Source organism: Narcine bancroftii, chromosome 4, assembly GCF_036971445.1.
Source record: "Narcine bancroftii isolate sNarBan1 chromosome 4, sNarBan1.hap1, whole genome shotgun sequence".
Taxonomy (NCBI): Eukaryota; Metazoa; Chordata; class Chondrichthyes; order Torpediniformes; family Narcinidae; genus Narcine; species Narcine bancroftii.
In genome coordinates, this window is record NC_091472.1 from 89,758,564 (window position 1) to 89,777,868 (window position 19,305).

Sequence of the window (19,305 nt, forward strand, 5' to 3'; positions counted from 1 at the left end):
CAGAACACCCAAAATCAAAAACACAAAGACTTTAAATGCAGAGTTAAAGAATGCTCAGATACAATGCAACTATGTTTTACATTGAAAGAGATGAAGTGCAGAGTAGCCATCATTTACTTATTTCTATATTAAATGCACATTATTTGAAAGCCAAATTAAAGTTTTCCAATAGCATGTATACACTCAAACACCTGCAACAGCAGATGTTTAAATGTAAATCATCGACAGAAATGCATTTTTCAATTGGCACAAATGTATCTTTGTCATAAGTAACACATATTTAATGTTAAAATATGCAACTACAGTATAAAAAACATTAAACACATTAACTGAACAGAAACATCTTTTCAAAGTGGTAAACTAATCTGCTTTCCAGGATTGAAATTTCAAAAACCTTAATTTAAAAAAAAATCAATTGCAGTATCAAACCTTAATCTACAAATCCAAGATTCACATGAACTAGAATCATATTCAATTTAAAACATGAATTCAACATACCACATTTAATTTGATGTGGCTTAATTATAGATTAAAGGCCATACCTGGGTCATGAATTTTTTTTAAAACAGATTTTTACGTCCATTTTGTCTACAAGTCAGTAAATATACAGGAATCATTCAATATGGTAACAATGAGATGAAAACACTGAAAGGGAGATATAAAATTCTGGTAGTCATAAAAACATACTTATGTGCGAATGTCAAACTTTTTCATTTGATATCATAGACGCTCATTTGTACACATCTCCATAGGTCAAGCATCCATATCCTGGGGATGATCAGAAACGGTGAGACTGCAATGCAGCAATAAACCGATTTTTCATCTGAAGGATTTCATTGTACTTCCTCTCAGAATATTATTAGCTTCCTCATTCAAAAACAGAATTGCAGTTTCTACTGCAAGATTACAAGAATGCAATATGCAGCTACTTACTGAAAAATAATGCAACAAACTAACCACATAAAAATTTCAACATGGAGGCTTCCATTCAGTTCTGCAGGGAATTCAGTTCAGCGGAGAATTCTGCTTTTCAGAAAAGGCTGAATGTTGCCCAAGGAGAGAGAGAATAAAATTACAAACTCTAAAAGTGATCTTAAGATTTAAAAGCAAATCCAATGATAGAAATAATTAAGCCATGCAAAGCGACTTTCACCAAATCTGGCCTAACTTAAGAATTCATATAATGTCTATGCTGCCTCAGGATGCTCCAAACAGCATTGCCTAGAATTATACAAAAGTTGTCATTTGAGGCCATCAGCATATCCATGTCAAGCAAGATTGTAATGTCATAGTATAGAACATGTAATATTACACAAAATTGCCATTTCAACCAGAAGACTACTTAACAATTTCACATTCTAGCCATAACTCCAGTTACTCAAAATTCTTTTTAAAGTTTCTATCTCAACTACTCTTAGACAGACATTTCCTGGTCTCCATGCTAATTCCATCATCAATTGCTTAGATTTTTTTGCCACCCAGTTTTTCAACCCTCTTTGGGAAACCGTTTTAAGCACCCTCTTAGGGAAACTGTCTTTAATCTTTCAAATTTAATTATACTCAAATATACTTTATATTGTCCAAAAGCAATAGTTTCTCAAAGCTATAATTCTCCAGTCCTGGCAAGACTCCTCTGCAAACCAAGTGAAATCAATGTTCCTGTTGTGCGATTTGTTAAAATGTTGCAACATAATTCTAGCATAACTTTGTAATCTATACTTCAGCTAATATATCGAAATATATTTTTATTCATTTCATTGATCCATCAAGTTACTCACTATCCTTTCCATTATTTCATTTTTTTTTAATTTTAAATTTAGACACATAGCACGGTAATAGAGACCATTTTGGCCCACAAGTCCCTGCCGCCCAATTAATTTACACCTCGGATAAGTTTCAAACAGCGGGAGAAAACCGGAGCCCCGGGGAAAACCCACGTAGGCATAGAAAGAACATACAAATTCCTACGCGGGATTCAAACCAAAGTTCCAATCACTTGCACTCTAAAGACGTTGCGCTAACCACTACGCCAAATGTGCTGCCCCTTTACAGTTGCACCTCCCCAAATTCATTTTCTCTGCCTGAATGAGAAAATCTAGCAGTTTATTTCTCCTATATATTTTATTTAGAACCCAAGTCCTGAAACTATCAACCAAGTAGCTAATTTTTATTTAATCCCCATTTTTCCAACTTTTAGTTTAAATCATTATATTTCAAGAGGAACACCATACTCTGGAAAGCCAATGGTAACAGCCAACCATTACCCTCCACTTGCTGCCAGAGCCAATTTTGGATCTCGTTTGCTATTCTACCTTGAATTCAATAGGACTTTATATTTTGACCAACCAATGACAGTGGATCTTATCAAAAGCCTTGCAAAAATCCAAGTGAACATTAAATGCACTGCCCTGTCAACCCACAAGATTTCCTTTAAAAATCCAGTTAAGTTAGTCTGCAGATGCTGTAATAAAACTGTTGGAAGAACTCAAAGCAGCATCAGTGAAAGAAAACAAGTAGTCACAGTTCAGGATGTGACTGCATTAAGACTGACTGAAGAGGGAAGACCACCTACATGAAGAGATGAGGGAGGGGTGATACAGGGCCTGGCAGAAATGAGTTGAGTAAAAACAGACAGAAATGCTGGAAGAACTCAGCCAGTCTTTGGATAAGCTTATTCTTCTGGCTAAAGGCAGGTCAATGACACCCCCCCCCCCCACCCATTCTGTGTTTGTATGTTTTACACTGAACGGTATGGCGCAAAATTCCCTCCTTGAAGAGGCTGTGTAAAAGGAGCTGTAGTGATGGGCAGATGGACCTAGGAAAGCTGGGCAAAGGGAGAGAGAACCAAGGTGGACCAGGAGTGGGAAAGAACAGGTAGGTGTGTGTGTGTGTGTGTGTGTGTGTGTGTGTGTGTGTGTGTGTGTGTGTGTGTGTGTGTGTGTGTGTGTGTGTGTGTGTCTTGAAATTGGAGAATTCAATGTTCATTCCATTGTGTTTAAGAATACAAGGTGCATTTCGCCTCAGTGGAGAATCCCAAAGATAGACAAATTGGTGCAGGAATGAGAATTGAAGTAACATGCCACTAGAAGTATTGATGGTCACAATGTCGAACTTCTCCAAAATGGTTCCAGTCTACACTTGGCCTCACCAATGTATTGGAGGCCATATTGAGAGCATCAAATTCAATAGACAAGGTGCAAGTGAATCTCTGCCACACTTAGAAGAGCTGTTTAGGCCCCATGGATAGTGGTGAAAAGGAGAGGGGAAGGGTGTGGGGACAAGTGCTGCACCACCTACAGTTGTGGCAGAGAATGCCAAGGGACCAGGAAGTCACAGATAGAATAATCCCTGGTGGTCTAGTCCAATTGAAGTGGTTAGAAATGGCAGAGAATGATTTGCTAAATGCAAAGGATAGAAGGTTGCAGAGGTCTGACATAATGTTCCTTTCTGCAACAAATACTGACTGCCCCTCGATTCATCTCACCTGATAATGGATTCCAATAATTTATCTATGAAAGTTATAACTCATCTATAATTTAGATTCCTTTCTAAACAGTACAATGACTAGTATTTTCTTTTACTTTTAAGAGCCGAGGATATTCTTGTACACACATAGAAATTTATCAATTTAAAATGATAATCTCAATACATCAACCCCTCAAGATATTACCTGCAACATACTTTTGAAATGTAGCCATTTACAGCACAAGACCTTTTCATCAAAAATAAGAGCACATTTTACTACATGGAAACAAACTGATCAGGTCATTTAAACAGTAGAATGTGAGAGTGCCATCAAGGTTTAGTTTTAATGTCTCATCCAAAAGACAGTACCTTCAAAGTGCACACTGTTGCACTTACAAATCCAACTGGTCTATCTCTTAAATCAGAAGCATGACGTCTCATTTTAACAGGAATATGTTATTGTGGGATCAAGGTTGGCACATTTTTGTATTTAATTAGCATGAAAAATTGTGGGAAATTAGTATAAAACTCTTTAATAAGAGGGATAAATATTTAGGAGGGTAATAAAACTTTGAATTTTGTTTTAAAAATGAAGTTAATGAAGAATCACAAGTGAGTTGTTAGAATCTACTCGACTGGTTAAAATAGTTCATACAAAAATTTCTGTTGGGTATACAAATCAATGACAGTCTGAATTCTTCAAGATCATTTTGCAATTAGTATTTTACACAATGATTTATTAAAAAGCCTTACCATAAAGCAACTGAAGTTCCTCATGAACGGTCATAAACTCAAATAAAAGTCACAATTCGATTGCCAGATTATAAACAATATACAACGGTTACGTCAGGAAGTATACATTTTACAACATAACATTTTTAAAATTGAAGCATTCGTATAAAACAAAGTTTGGTACTCTTGTGATTTCTCACATTTAGGACAGAAATGTTCTTACAGAAATTATAACAGCAGTCATACAGCAAATCCTACAAAGATGCCATAATTAGACATCACAAGACGAAAGAGTTACTGGCCAACAATTATAATGTTGTTTTAAGGGGAACAATCGTCTGGCGCGTGTTCAATCCATTTGATCCCCTGGCCCCAAACCCAGCATTGCCACAAAACGGTCAGAAGAGCTAGTGGGTTCACAATTCGGATACAATCTCCATCAAAACCCCGAGCATCCCCCAAATTTTAACCACGAACTGAAAAAGGGATCAGCTCCCTGGAAATAAGGAAGGCATTGGCCAGAACTCATCAGCCCCTCAGCCTTTTACCCAAAAAGGAGGTGGGGGGGAGAATGTCAGGCCCCCGGAAACAGGGAAGACATCGGCCAGGGCCCGCCAAAGAGCGCGCGCAACACAACGGCTTTCCTTTTCAGGGACTCACTCCCTCCAACCCAGCAGCCTGATGCTGCACATCGTCCTTCCAGTTCAACCAAACCAATTTCCCCTGAAAGAAAACCTCACATTAAAATAACAAGGGCCACATAAATGACGTGAGGGAAGAGAAAAAGCGGCCGCCATTTCGCGGCTTCGACCCCCGCCATGCTGGAGGTTGGCGTACCACCATCGCGCCGATGGCAGCTTCCGCACCTTTAGGGATCGCTCAGAAGCATCCTACTTCAGAGGGATGGGGGTGGGAACAAGACGTTGGCTTGCATCGATGTTCTTATGTTCTGTTTGGGTATCCCTTCAGTACTAAACGGGGGGAATCCTCACCTCCACCGCACCGGTTGTATCGGGACATAATAACACACTCACTCTTCCCTCTGCCTGGTCTCCATTAACTGAGAGCGAATCCCAACCAGCTTCTGCCGTTTGCGCGTGCGCACTGGGAGCACGGCACATACGGGCACTCAGCAGAAGCCCCGCCTGGCATGACGGCTTTGGAAAGGACAGCAGTTCGGGATGGAGTTTGAAGGGAGGTCACGTGCGCCGCACCCCCCCCCAACGCTTCTGACGTGAGGAATCTCCGACCTCCATATTGATCGTTGTGTTTGCTTTGGAATAAGAGAGTTCCTGATTTCAAAATGGCGTCTGCAACGCTACAAAAAGCCGCGACGAAGTCGTACGCATCCTAATTTAGAGGCAGTGAGGGGTGAGGTACCCATTGCTGAATAACTCTAGAACATAGCGACCGGTTTATTGGGGCTTGCATCGCGATGTTTGCACGGATTTGATTGTAATCTTTGGTTCTTTAAGATGTCTTTTGTACGGCACCTTGCAAACACCCAATTAAACATTTTAAAAGCCATTTTAAGTAAAAATGACGAAAACCGAAGATCTGCACGGCGTCATGTTTGAGAAAATACCCACGTTTCCCTCCAATTAATTCATATTTATTGCAAAGCTCTTACCCACGAGGTGATCCCACGAGCGACACCGAGAGTAACGAATGCCGATTAATTTCTCCTCCTATCAATGATTCTGAACAGCCTGCGATACACCACAGGGTAACTTAAAAACAGAAAATACTCGAAACACTTAAGGGGTCAGGCAGCATCAGTGGAAAGAGTAACAGGGTCAATGTTTCCAAAGACCCAAAGTGACAGCTCAAAAGATTTGCCTGTATTTGAACTGTTTTAATATATAATATCACAGATGTTGGAAATCGGAAATAAAAACAGAAAATACTCCATAGGCTCAAAGAACTGAATTGCAGAAGTAAGGTGTAAGCACTTAGTCAAGATCTGCATACTTTGCAGAGAGGGGTTGCAAAATTCAAGGTAACTTTTCAAGTGTGGTCTCAAGGGCAAAACATTCCAATAGATGAAGTCATATTCTGCATAAAGGAAGTGTTGTGGTTGTTGAAAGTCATCCCAGCCATCGAACCTCTGGTGCAGTATCCATGGCCCAACAATTTTCAGTTACTTTATCAATAGCCTTTCTTCCATTGTGATGTTTGTAAATGAATCCATTCACCACACCTCCACAAATGAAGCAATCATTTCTTGAATGCAGCAAGACTTGAACATCATTCAAGTACGAGCTGAGGAGTTGCAAGTAACATTCACAACAGAAAATGCCCAAAAATGACCATTGACAACAAAATACTTTTTATCCAAATTAAATTGTATTATTATTGCCAAGCCCCCACTTTCATTATCCGATTGAACATGGATCCGCCTGGAATAACCGTGATGAAATTTTAATACAGAAAAGGTCAAAGCAGGCTAGGAAATTATTCACTTCCCACAGTACTAAAAATATTGTAAAACATTTGAACAGGGACATCTCAGTGTTTCAGACATCAGGATGTATTCTGAAAACTGTTTTCGAGTGGTGAGTGTTACACTGCAGGCCTTGTGAGTTTTAGGAAAAGTAGCTGAAGATTTCAAGATGGGGATGGTGATTGGGGTGGGGGGGGGGTGGTTTAATGACACTGAAGAGTTGTCCAAATTAACTGGATTATAATACTGTTTTACCAGTGCTTGCTGCAGATCTTTATCATAAGCCCAAGAAAGGATTCAGTGACTCTGAAGGGACTTTTGCTTATATTTCTCTTACTGTAAGGGATGCCAGGCAACACTAATGGCAACTCTTTGTCTTCCTTGTGGCTGGCAGAAGGCAATTTTATTCAATATTCTGTACAATAAAGTAATCTGAAATCTGATTGGTTTGTGTGATATTGAAGTGAACTGGAAATTCACAACTGGTGTGATGTTCTAAGGACTAGCTCCCTCCCCGACTCCGCCCCCACATAGCCCACAATGAACGCTGGATCCCCTGCCAAAACCAAAAGTGCGTGGTACTCTCTCTGGTCTTGTGTACACTCTCACGCTGCAATTTTATTCATTAAGAGTAGGATGGAAGCTCTGTTGAAGCCTGCGATGCTCCTAATCAACTCTCTGTCCCCAGAGGCCCCAGAAGAGTTCGCGTACTGGCTGGAGTGCTTCCAAATGTACTTGACGGCAACACAAATGGCCTACTCAACAGATGAGCTCAAGAGGTCCGCGCTCCTCTCTCTTGTTGGACCTAAAGGATTCATGATCATCAGGGACTGTACAACTTATGAGTCGGCAGTCAAAAGGCTGAAGGCTCACTACATGAGGCCCCAGAATGTCGTCCTCGTGAGGCATCAGCTCTTGTAACAGAAGCAGTGGCCTGGTGAATTCACTGAAGATTTTGACCTCATCCTACAAGCACTCGCAAGAAACTGTGGGTACGAGTACAGCATGGCCTGAGAACGGGAAGAAGAGCAGATCTGGGGCACTCTTGTTGGTGGCATGAGGTCCAAGTACATAAGGCAGCGGTTGCTAGAGCAAGGCAGTGCGGCGCAGTCTGACAACGTACAGCTGGCCAAGTCGCTAGAGATGGCCCAACTGGGAGCTGATAACTTGGAAGGCAGCAGCAGCATCCTCCAGGATGATCTGGTTCCCAGAGCAGCTCCACAGGCTACATCAGCCATGAAGGCGGCAGCCTCCAGCATATTTTAACACAGGTTCCAACTGCAAAGCATCCTAATCCTTTATAATGGATTTTTGGCCAATTTTGCAAAAAAAGCATTGTTTCTAAGGAAAACTGATATATTAGAGACAAAATGCAGTCATAATTGAACACACCAAAGCATCTGAAATCTGTTTTTTCGACATTTATTTTTTATTCATCGGGAGGCTTACGAAAGGATCAATGTATCTGATTTCTACCAAAGCCTGTTATGAAGTAGTAACTGTGAAGTGAATAAAAAGTCAGAAATGAATGCCTGATCACTACAAGGTAACACATAATTTTGTACATATCATAATTAATGTTTTTAAAAGGAATGGCAAAATAGAATAGGTAAAAACATCTGTAAATGTAACTGATCAGACTGAATATAAATGTTCCTAATATTGATGTGGTAAAGTTTGGCAAACAGTATGGTCATAACAAGATCCATCAAGTTCAATGAGTAAAATGATCCATATACTGTTTAGGGATTAATCTTACCCAGAAGAATTTCCCTTCATTTATCTGCAATTTAATATTGACTTGAAAGGACAGATGGGAGTCCCAGTTTAGTGATTCTTGTCTGACAGAGCAATGTTCCTCAGCAGAATGGAGTGTCAAACTAGATTAATTAAAGGAGATGAGAAAGATGGGGAACAGAGTTATTCTAGAAGGTTATGCAAGTAATGATGGATCATCAGGGGGAAAATTGCAAAGCAGGGATCCAGAAGACCACAATTTGTTGTTGGAGGATGTAAATGGAGAAAAAAATGTTTCAGAAATATGGTGACATGGGCCCAGGGGGAAGGTTCCAAACAAGAATAGGGATTTTAAATGTAGTGCATTGAGAAATTTTAAGTGAAACAAATGATCAAGAAGGGGAATGGCATGTGCAGCAGTATATTGCTGGCAGTGATTTTGATCTTTTGTCTACTGAGTCTTGTGGATTGGGAGAGATCATTCACACATTCAATTATACAATATTAACTTGCAATTTATAATGTGAATGTTAGGGAAATGTCTTTGTAACATCTAACAATGATTCATACAACCTGGGGAGGTGACATTTTAATAAATTACAGAGCCAGAAATGTGTTTTTTAAGCAATTTACATTCTTTAAGATTACATAAAACAAAAAATAAATCTGCAAATGGTTTTAAATGCAAGATCAAGTTTGGAGTATATTTGGAACAAATCTTTTTAGCACACAGTTTTAATCTCTTAAAAGCAATCAATGTTGGAGTGTAGAGTGATTCCAAATGAAAAGGAAAAAACTATCAGAAAAATAGAAAACGCTGCACATTTTGTGTTTGCTTTGGATTTGTGGCTTTCAAATTTATTGTTTGATTATGCCATGAGTGAAGCTCAGACAATGAATAAAAGGACATGTGAGTAATATAAGATAAATTAAGTTTTAAAGAAAATGAAGTTGGGGTAGATGACTTAATTTGTTTTTCACAATATTAAATTTATCAAAAAGACTCTTTGAGTCTGTTTGGTTACCAAAGGAGTGAATTTCAATGGATTGAATATTCTTTATTTGCCTTGACTACTTTTAAGGAACAATACATTTGAATAAGGAACTTTCTTGATATCTTTACTTGGGGTCTATCACAAAGTTTTTTAATAACTTATCGATAGCAGTTTTTATTGAATTGCTGTCAATATATTTAGCTAAAGAGATTAATTAGATCTAAAAAAGTAACATCTTCTCCCTGACAATTAACATAGGGGCACTCTCTATTACACCCATAACTGTATGGCTAGGCATAATTCAAATGCCATCTATAAATTTGCCGGTGACACCATGGTCGTCGGCAGAATCACAGATGGCAATGAGGAAGCGTACAGGAGCGAGATAGATCAGTTAGTTGTCTGGTTACACAACAACCTTGCACACAATGTTAGCAAAACTAAGGAATTAATTGTGGACTTCAGGAAGGGGAAAACAGAAGAACATAAACCAGTCGTCATTGAGGGGTCAGCAAAAGAAAGAGTAAAGAACTTCAAACTCCTGAATGTTAATATCTCTGAAGATCTATTCTTCATGTTAATGCAATATATTTCATGAGGATTTTGAGGAAATTTGTTATGTCATCAAAGACTCTTGCAAATTTCCTCAGCCAATGCACAGGACAGGAAAATACTAGAGGGTTGTGAATTCAGCCAGCGCCATGAAGGAGATTATTCATCTCTCCATTAAGGACATCTTTAAGAGATGGTGTCTCAAGAAAGCAGCTTCTATCATCAAGGACCCTCATCACCCAGGCTATGTCTTTTTCTCACTGCTACCATCATGAAGGAGGTGCAGGACCCTGAAGATGCAGACCCAGTGTTACAAAAACAGCCTCTTCCCCTCTGCCATCAGATTTCTGAATGGACACAAGTTCGAGTTTATTTATCATACAATTGAAACAGTGTTCTCAGTGCAAAAGCACACCACCAGACATAATACAGACAAGTGATTCCTATGCACAAGCTCACTTTTCACACTAATGATCTATTTTTAAAAATCTTGCCTCTAGGCAACAAAGCAACACATTTCAAGCCACATGTTCATGACAATAAACCTTATTCTGATTCCAAACAATTTTCAATCTTCTCCAGCAGGTGGCTTTTATAGGCCTGAGTAAGGCCTCAACCCATATATAGAGGATGAGTGAGTTATTCTAAGCCATTTACAGTCTACACTTGTTTAAAATCTGTACTGTTACTTTCGAGTCGTTAACTATAAAATGTGAAAGTCCTTCAGAAGCAGCAAGGCCAATGGATTTCAGAAGACTTCCTTTTGTAGAAACAGAGATTAACTGCTGCAAACTGAGCTGTTAGGTCAGGAAGAAAACTTTTCCTTTGTCAACATTTGCTTTGGTCTGGACACAGTCGAAGGAAGTGACAAAACGGCAAGAAGTCTTTCTTCAGTGTTGCCTTTGCCGCAGCTGGAAAACCTTCTCTGAACCAAGTTCCTTTGGTCTTTTATTCGTCATTCTGAGAAGTTGGGGTTTTTCAGATTTACCACTTGAAGTTGTGGTTTCCAGGAACCTATTTGATGTTGATTCGACAAAAATGGGTAAATACCTTTCAAAGATTTTTGGAAACAAAGAAATGCGGATTCTGATGTTGGGCCTAGATGCGGCCGGGAAGACCACTGTCCTGTTCAAACTCAAGCTGGGCCAGCCCACCAGCACCATCCCGACCGTGGGCTTTAATGTCGAGACGGTCACGTACAGGAATGTGCGGTTCAATATCTGGGATGTAGGCGGCCAGGACAAGATCCGACCTCTTTGGAGACACTATTACACAGGCACGCAGGGGCTGATCTTTGTGGTGGACTGCGCCGACCGCGATCGCATTGATGAAGCTCGGCAAGAGCTGTACCGCATCATTAATGACAGAGAAATGCGTGATGCCGTCATTCTGGTCCTTGCAAATAAGCAAGACCTGCCCCAGGCCATGAAACCTCACGAGATTCAGGAGAAATTGGGCCTGACTCGAATACGAGATCGCAACTGGTATGTTCAACCTTCCTCGGCAACCACTGGTGATGGACTTTATGAAGGGTTGACCTGGTTAACTTCCAATTATAAGGCAACTTGAGAAGAAAGTTCCAACTGGCGGAGTGAAGATTCCAAGCTCATTGCTCTCAGCGTAGAAGAGTGGACGTGGAATTGATTCAAATAAAGAAAAGCTACTTCTGAAGATGTAGCAGGAATGATACAAGTAGATTTGTTTCTCCCTTGTACTTGATTTATTAGGAATTGCACTAAAATCCAGCACTCCAATGAAAGTTGCTTAATTGTAGTCTAAAGATAAGATATAGGATAAAAACGTTTTACTAATTAATTTTAAGGTGGTTACTAATTATAGAGTTCATTGGAAGATTGCTAAAAAGCACCCATGTACTAACCTGCTTTTTTATTTATCTCTCTTCAAACAATTAGATAAAACACTGCTGAATTCAATTCTGAACACTACTGTTGATTTATTATTGATCTGGTGCTTTTTGTGCAGGTTTGGAGAACAGATTTGATGTCTTTATTTGATCATGATGACAGTAGGAATATTTATGTTCTTATGATGTGATTTTCTAAAATTAATTATTTTGCTGTTTTGCCATAGTGTGTTGGAAGAGGTTTGTTTCCCTGCTGTATAATTCAATTACTCCAAAAAATGCCACGGTAACACTTATGTTTTGCTCTACTCTAGTTACTTAATTGCAAAGTGTTAAAATATTTAACAAAGGCTATAGATATATATATATATTCCAATATTCTTTTTGCAAATAATGAGTGAAAACAGAATTAGTATACCTCATTTCTGAAACCTGGGACTATTTCTGAGTTTCATGTCAATTATGAATGTGTCCTGGAGTACAAAGTTAACAAGCTCAGGGGAATAAATGTACACTTTTTTAAAAAAAAAAATTAAGCAATGTGCTTGAATACATCCTAAACTAATTCTGTTGGTGTTGCCTAACAACTGTTGTCATTTTGAAAATTTGCAATCATCAGGTTAAGCTGCTGCAAAGGTTACTGAAGTAGTGTTTGTCCAGTTTACACTATGCAACTGTAATGACAAAAAGGGACAATGCATACTTGGAGAATAGATTCAACACCACAGTTTCATAATTGTGATTTAAATAATAGTGTTCTTTCATTCCAAGTCTTGTTTGACAAATGCACCACAGGCCAACAATTTCTATTTTGCACTTCAAATTCAAAAAGGATCCTTCCACAGCTTACCAAACTTGGTTTGTTAAAGATTTAATGGATATGGAGGATGCTAAGAAAATATTGTCTATTTGTGTGAAGTTACTAAAATGGAAGCAGAAAAGGTTTAATAGGGAAGAGTACTGGTGTGGAGAACCTGGGATGCTTGGCTTTAGAGCAGAGAAGGTGAAGAGGTTGAATAAAACTAGCAAATACTCACCAGGCCAGGCATGAGAAACAGTTAACATTTAAGGAGGATCCTGAACCTGGATTGTTTACAGTGTCTGTTGCCCATATGCTACCTAACCTGCCTAGTGTTTCCAGCATTTTCTATTTTTAATCACAGATTTCCAGCATCTGCAATTTTTAATTTTTAGGTTGAACAAAAATGGTCAAGTCATGAAACTGTCCCCATTGCCTGATGGGTCAAGAAGCAGGGAACAAAATCTGAATGTAACACTGGGGGAGGAGGGGAGAGGATGGTGGAAGAGTAGGGGATTCAAGAAAATAAAATCCATGCAGCAAGTAATCAGGGTCTGGGATTGAGTAGCTGAAAGATGATGGAAGCAGTCATTTGTTGCTTAAAACAGAGGATATGAGAGAAAAGAAAAATCACAGAGCTCCTAAGAAAAGTGTAGGTTATGGGATGGTGTAAATTCTCTGGGATGTTTCTAATGGGTTGATTCACCTTCTATTATGCTTCTGTGGTTCTTGTTGAATGGTGCATTGAAGCAATAATTTGCATTTCGAGGCAATCACTTTCCAGCTCTACTGATCTCCTAATTTTGTAATTTGAGGAAATCAAAGATGCAGAAATGTGCAAAATGGGAAGGAGGAAAACCTCAGGATGTTGGTGTACTAATAAACTCCACCCCACCCCACCTCACCTCACCTCACTGACAAAAGACAAAGGAGGAAAAACCCAACACCAACCCCAACCAACCAATTTTCCCTTGCAACCGCTGCAATCGTGTCTGCCTGTCCCGCATCGGACTTGTCAGCCACAAACAAGGCTGCAGCTAACGTGGACATTACCCCTCCATTAATCTTCGTCTGCGAAGCCAAGCCAAAGAAAGAAAGAATAAACTGTCAGCATGCTTTTCTGTTCTACTGTGAGTTAATTGAATCCATCACCAGATTTTCATATTTGCATGTTGAATTTTGAGAGTTTTCATTTTGTGGTTTGGAAGAGCAGTGTCCACATTCAAATTTGGCATCAGGAGACTTTTATGAGCATTTTACACCAAAATATACATTAATCAAGATCATTTATAACTTGATACGTTCTGAATTTGTGCATTGACTGGCTTGTCATCTTTGAGACCTGAAGTCAGTTGCAGCCAGACTAACGTAACAAGTTAATCTTGTCAATTAGCTGAAAACTTTCTCTATGGGATGATCTTGAAGGAGACATTGGACCATAAGCTTCAAAGTGAAATTTTGGAAAATATCTTCTTTGCTTGGCTTCGCGGACGAAGATTTATGGAAGGGGTAAAAGTCCACGTCAGCTGCAGGCTTGTTTGTGGCTGACAAGTCCGATGCGGGACAGGCAGACACGGTTGCAGCGGCTGCAGGGGAAAATTGGTTGGTTGGGGTTGGGTGTTGGGTTTTTCCTCCTTTGCCTTTTGTCAGTGAGGTGGGCTCTGCAGTCTTCTTCAAAGGAGGTTGCTGCCCGCCAAACTGTGAGGCGCCAAGATGCACGGTTTGAGGCGATATCAGCCCACTGGCGGCGGTCAATGTGGCAGGCACCAAGAGATTTCTTTAGGCAGTCCTTGTACCTTTTCTTTGGTGCACCTCTGTCACGGTGGCCAGTGGAGAGCTCGCCATATAACACGATCTTGGGAAGGCGATGGTCCTCCATTCTGGAGACGTGACCCACCCAGCGCAGCTGGATCTTCAGCAGCGTGGACTCGATGCTGTCGACCTCTGCCATCTCGAGTACTTCGACGTTAGGGATGAAAGCGCTCCAATGGATGTTGAGGATGGAGCGGAGACAACGCTGGTGGAAGCGTTCTAGGAGCCGTAGGTGATGCCGGTAGAGGACCCATGATTCTGAGCCGAACAGGAGTGTGGGTATGACAACGGCTCTGTATACGCTTATCTTTGTGAGGTTTTTCAGTTGGTTGTTTTTCCAGACTCTTTTGTGTAGTCTTCCAAAGGCGCTATTTGCCTTGGCGAGTCTGTTGTCTATCTCATTGTCGATCCTTGCATCTGATGAAATGGTGCAGCCGAGATAGGTAAACTGGTTGACCGTTTTGAGTTTTGTGTGCCCAATGGAGATGTGGGGGGGCTGGTAGTCATGGTGGGGAGCTGGCTGATGGAGGACCTCAGTTTTCTTCAGGCTGACTTCCAGGCCAAACATATACATGTAAGTTAAATGCTTCTTTGAGAATGGATGAGGGACCGCTTTACTTGACATTGTTATATCTTGAAGTTTTATTGATATTTGAGTCTAATATTAATTAGGGTTATGATGAACCACAAAACTGAGAAAAAAATTCTCATTCAAATAATTAAACTAAGTATTTAAATTTACTCTTGCTACTGCTGTATCTAAGTATTTGATACAATATTTAAAAATTACAAATGAAAATTTTGTAGTGAAAAGATTATAAAGGGCGTTGCCACTTTAGGGACTTTGTCATACTCTTAACAGTCAGCATGGAAAAACATTGGTCAAGTCCTGGCACCGTGCTAGCAGGAAAAGTCTAGATTTTAACTGACTCCACATCTGCATTCAGTATCAATCTTTCTCTCTGCAATTGCTCTATTTTAATAATAAAAATATATAATTTGTGCTGGCTGACATCTTAACATGGAATTGCATTTTTTCTGCATATATAGCAATAGAAATGTTTAACCCTGACAATAGTTCTATTTTTAAAGCTGCATCTTGAAAACCTAACCCTTTACCTTGACAATGGCCTTTATTTCAATTATCTGCAGGTTTTTTTGTTTGGCTTATTTAATTATTTATACAGAAATAAAGTGTTAATAAATAAAGTAAAGTGTTAATGAAGGGAAAATGTTAACGTGGGGTTTGGCTCACCAGTACCTACACTGTGAGTCTGAGGTCAAGACTTCATTGTCCTCTCAGTGGGCAGAGCTCATGGAATAGACAGATACTGAGGTCTTGTAACGGACTGTTACTAGCAAAGACTGAATAATCAGGATAGCATCTTAACAGCAGGAAACAAGCTGTTTGAATCCCATGACAACTGACATCATTCAGGATGTACTGATTACAGGCACACAATATTTAGACATAAACAACTCAGAAAATAATCGCATAACCAAGCAGATTTAGAAAGGGGGATTGAATTAATTGAATCAACTGATTTTTAAGAAAAAAAGTATGGAACAAAATCTACAATGTAAATTATTGGGGAGAAAAAAGACACAAAATTCAACCCTTGCATGACATTTCAATAAATACAGCAACGTTTCAATATCATGTGTAGTTCAGCACTATCTTGCACTTATTTTCTTAGTTATATTTTAGTTCAACATATTGAGCTCACTGTAATATTAGGAGACGTGTTTGTGCTGGTTTGCATGTGCTGTAACATTTATCATGCTTCTGCTGAAGTACCAGTTTGGAAACAAATGTGTGTGCTTTTTTAAAAAAAATACAACCAAATAATTTCTTCCACTATTTATTGTTGTATTTTGCTGCTAATTTCATTTCTTCCTGTCTCATAACTTTAGGCCTGCTATCCAGATAAGGTCAAGCATTAATTCTGCACCGTACACCAGTTAATTGGGAAAATATAATTTAATTTTATTTCACAACAAATTTAGACATACAGCACGGTAATAGGGCCTTTGTTGTGAGCGAAGGTTCATGTGGGTCCCACAGGTTAAGAACCAGACAGAGATCGAAGTACAAAGCACAAGTTTATTTTATTATCAGGGGATGCAGATGGAACAACGGGATCTAAATGCTAAATTAACCTAAATGCACGATACACAAGGGGAATGAGGTGGAAATCAAAAGAACTTAGGAAATAACACAAATACACAAAATAAACAATCAGATCAAGGTGATACTACATGCCCCCACCCTTTGACTTATATGGACATGGCTCTGACTAACTGACCTGGGGACTCAGCCCAACCCATTACGAAAGGTGATACTCACAGGCCACGAGGAGTCAAAAAGAGAGAAAACAAAGGAAAGCAAGTATTGGGGAGCCAATTGCTCGGGGGCAGGCTGGGCCCCGTTGGCTGCTGTGACCGATGGCTCGAAGCCAAAGGTAGGGGTTCAGCAGGGGCCAGCCCAGGTGCTTCACCTGGGCCAATTAGGTGAAGGTCAGGGCTAAGTCTAGACAGGCTGCCTGGAGTCCAGTCCCTGATAACTTAAATAGGCCATTTGCGAAGGTCACCTTTTATTACTTATTTATCAATGATCAAACTGCGCTGGGTAGGTCACATCTACAGAATGGAGGACCATCGCCTTCCCAAGATCGTGTTATATGGCGAGCTCTCCACTGGCCACCGAGACAGAGGTGCACCAAAGAAGAGGTACAAGGACTGCCTAAAGAAATCTCTTGGTGCCTGCCACATTGACCACCGCCAGTAGGCTGATATCGCCTCAAACCGTGCATCTTGGCGCCTCACAGTTCGGCAGGCAGCAACCTTTGAAGAAGACCACAGAGGTCACCTCACTGACAAAAGACAAAGGAGGAAAAACCCAACACCCAACCCCAACCCACCAATTTTCCCTTGCAACCGCTGCAACCGTGTCTGCCTGTCCCGCATCGGACTTGTCAGCCACAAATGAGCCTGCAGCTGACATGGACATTACCCCTCCATAACTCTTCGTCCGTGAAGCCAAGCCAAAGAAGAAAAAGACAATCAATTACATTATATACATTTCATTCACGATTAATCATACATGATTTTTACAAGTTTGAAAAGAAAGATAGAAAGAAAAGAAGCCTCCAACCAAGCCCCCAAAGAACCCTAGAAAAAAAGTAGTGATGATACTCCTTCCCCCCCCCCCACCATTGGCACTAAAGAATATAGTGCCACCCCCCTCTATCATGCGGGATTTAGCACAATGAGCTTATGGACTTCAACACCCTTCACTTCCCAGGTGATGCATCAAAACAAAGTCACTAATTTATTAGTCCTGTGACAGAGTATATAGAGATATTTATAGTTATGTTTTTGGGAGAAAAATTGGGGAAGGTTTGTTAGAATGGGTCACATTACAAACACTTTAAAACAGATCTTATTTAAAATACTGGAGTTCTGCCCCATGGTAGACATATCGGCTCCAGATCTTTTGCAAGAGCTTTTGAAGAGTGCTAAAGAGACTTTACTAATGGATTGTTTACAAAAGGTAACAAATGAAAGAACATGTCAGAGCCACTATGTCTGGAGGAGAGCTTGCTGTAAGAGGGTCATGTGGTTTTGCAAGCAGAGAGAGTCAAACAGGCTTTTCTCAGAGAGCGAGAGGCACACACAGATCACTTGAACAATGTTACAGACAGCAGCTGGGACTGGAACAGGACAAGCTAGGAAGCTTATGAAAAGTCTATTTGGAAGACAGCCTGGTCAAAGCCCTTGTGGTTCATGCAAGAGGGGAGGACTGGCTATCTAATGTTTCATTTGGAATAAGGGAAACAAAAAGGAACTCTGTGGTGACCTGAAAGAAAGAGGTTATCATCTGGAGAACCCTGAAGGGGCAAGTTTCATCAGCAAGACAATGGAGTGGCTGATGGAAGTACATCAGTTATGGATGTCCTGAAACAACAAATCTCTCTCTGAAAATGAACAGGAACCTTCCTGAGTGGTAACCATTTACCTTTCAAGCACCAAAGCCTGGTGAACTTTGTATATGTTAAATTCTGTGCACAGTATAAGAATTGCCTGCAACCAGTGAACTTGGAGGAATGAGAAGTGAGATTGGACTGTGAACCAAATAACTTTTCTAAACGTACACAAATATTACATACACGTGCGCTTAGAATTAGAAGGGGATTATATTAAGTAAGTAAGAAGTTAACGTTTGATTCTGTTTTCATGTTTAAAGATAATTAAAAGTAACTTTTGTTTAAGTCACTATTTGTCTTGGTGACTATCTATTGCTGCTGGGTTTATGGGTCCGCTGGGCTCGTAACAAGCTACCTATTGCATGCATTATTTCCCATTGTCTAATGTTTCAGTGTTGTCTGGGAATGGTTACTTCCACAACGTTTGGGGACAGAGATGAAACAGCAAGCCCTTCTCAAAATTATTCCTGTGTGGCACTTTGACTGCTTTCTCCTCTTATTTCTAATTGATTCAATAAGAAGGAAGAAACGCCCAGTCGCTAAATCTAAATTTCAACCCAAAGGCGTCCTCGAGCTCTGCAACACCCAGATCCACACGTCACCGCGTCGTGTCGTTAACGACCTGCCCCTGGAAACGTCATTCACGTGCGCCGATCGCCAAGATGGTCGAATGAAGGCCGCCGTCGGGACGAGTGAGTGGATCCCGGGACGTTCAGAGGAGTCCGAGTCTCGGCTGGAGGGCTCAGGCCTGCTGTGCGAGGGGAACCAGAGGGGCCACCTGCGGACACAATTGGGTGAGGCTTCCCCCATCGACCCTCCCGTAGCACCGAGCTCCTTGCCCTCCATTCTCCCACTCCGCCAACGAAATTCAGGACAGAATCGTACCGTAAGATCAGTTATCCGCAGGACACTGCTTTCAC

At 40.4% G+C, this 19,305-nt stretch overlaps 3 protein-coding genes across 18 annotated transcripts in view; 2 read left to right on the forward strand and 1 right to left on the reverse strand.

Annotated features, from left to right (window-relative positions):
* LOC138760808 (serine/arginine-rich splicing factor 7-like) overlaps nt 1-5,955 on the reverse strand; it is a 45,142-nt gene extending 39,187 nt beyond the window's left edge. For 3 of the 13 annotated variants that reach the window (XR_011355882.1, XM_069931945.1, XM_069931939.1), the window contains exon 1: nt 5,190-5,336. Coding sequence is in view for 12 of the 13 variants with exons in the window: in XM_069931945.1 (XP_069788046.1) it covers nt 5,190-5,318 (129 nt within the window). In the remaining variant the exon portion in view is untranslated. The other 10 variants (XM_069931947.1, XM_069931940.1, XM_069931950.1 and 7 more) reach the window with 8 other exon arrangements.
* Nucleotides 5,475-19,305, forward strand: part of gemin6 (gem (nuclear organelle) associated protein 6) — a 36,551-nt gene continuing 22,720 nt past the window's right edge. For 2 of the 4 annotated variants that reach the window (XM_069931958.1, XM_069931955.1), the window contains exons 1-2: nt 5,476-5,568; nt 18,949-19,179. The gene's annotated coding sequence lies outside the window, so the exon portion shown is untranslated. Of the gene's footprint in view, nt 5,569-18,922; nt 19,180-19,305 lie in introns of those variants that run through there. The other 2 variants (XM_069931961.1, XM_069931956.1) reach the window with 2 other exon arrangements.
* Nucleotides 10,863-11,619, forward strand: LOC138760810 (ADP-ribosylation factor 6-like). Its single transcript, XM_069931954.1, has one exon. The coding sequence runs from the start codon at nt 10,963-10,965 to the stop codon at nt 11,491-11,493; it is 531 nt and encodes a 176-aa protein (XP_069788055.1). The 5' UTR covers nt 10,863-10,962; the 3' UTR covers nt 11,494-11,619.

Excerpts from the sequence above, each read along its gene's own strand:
- LOC138760810 (XM_069931954.1), top strand. The coding sequence starts at position 10,963 with ATGGGTAAATACCTTTCAAAGATTTTTGGAAACAAAGAAATGCGGATT.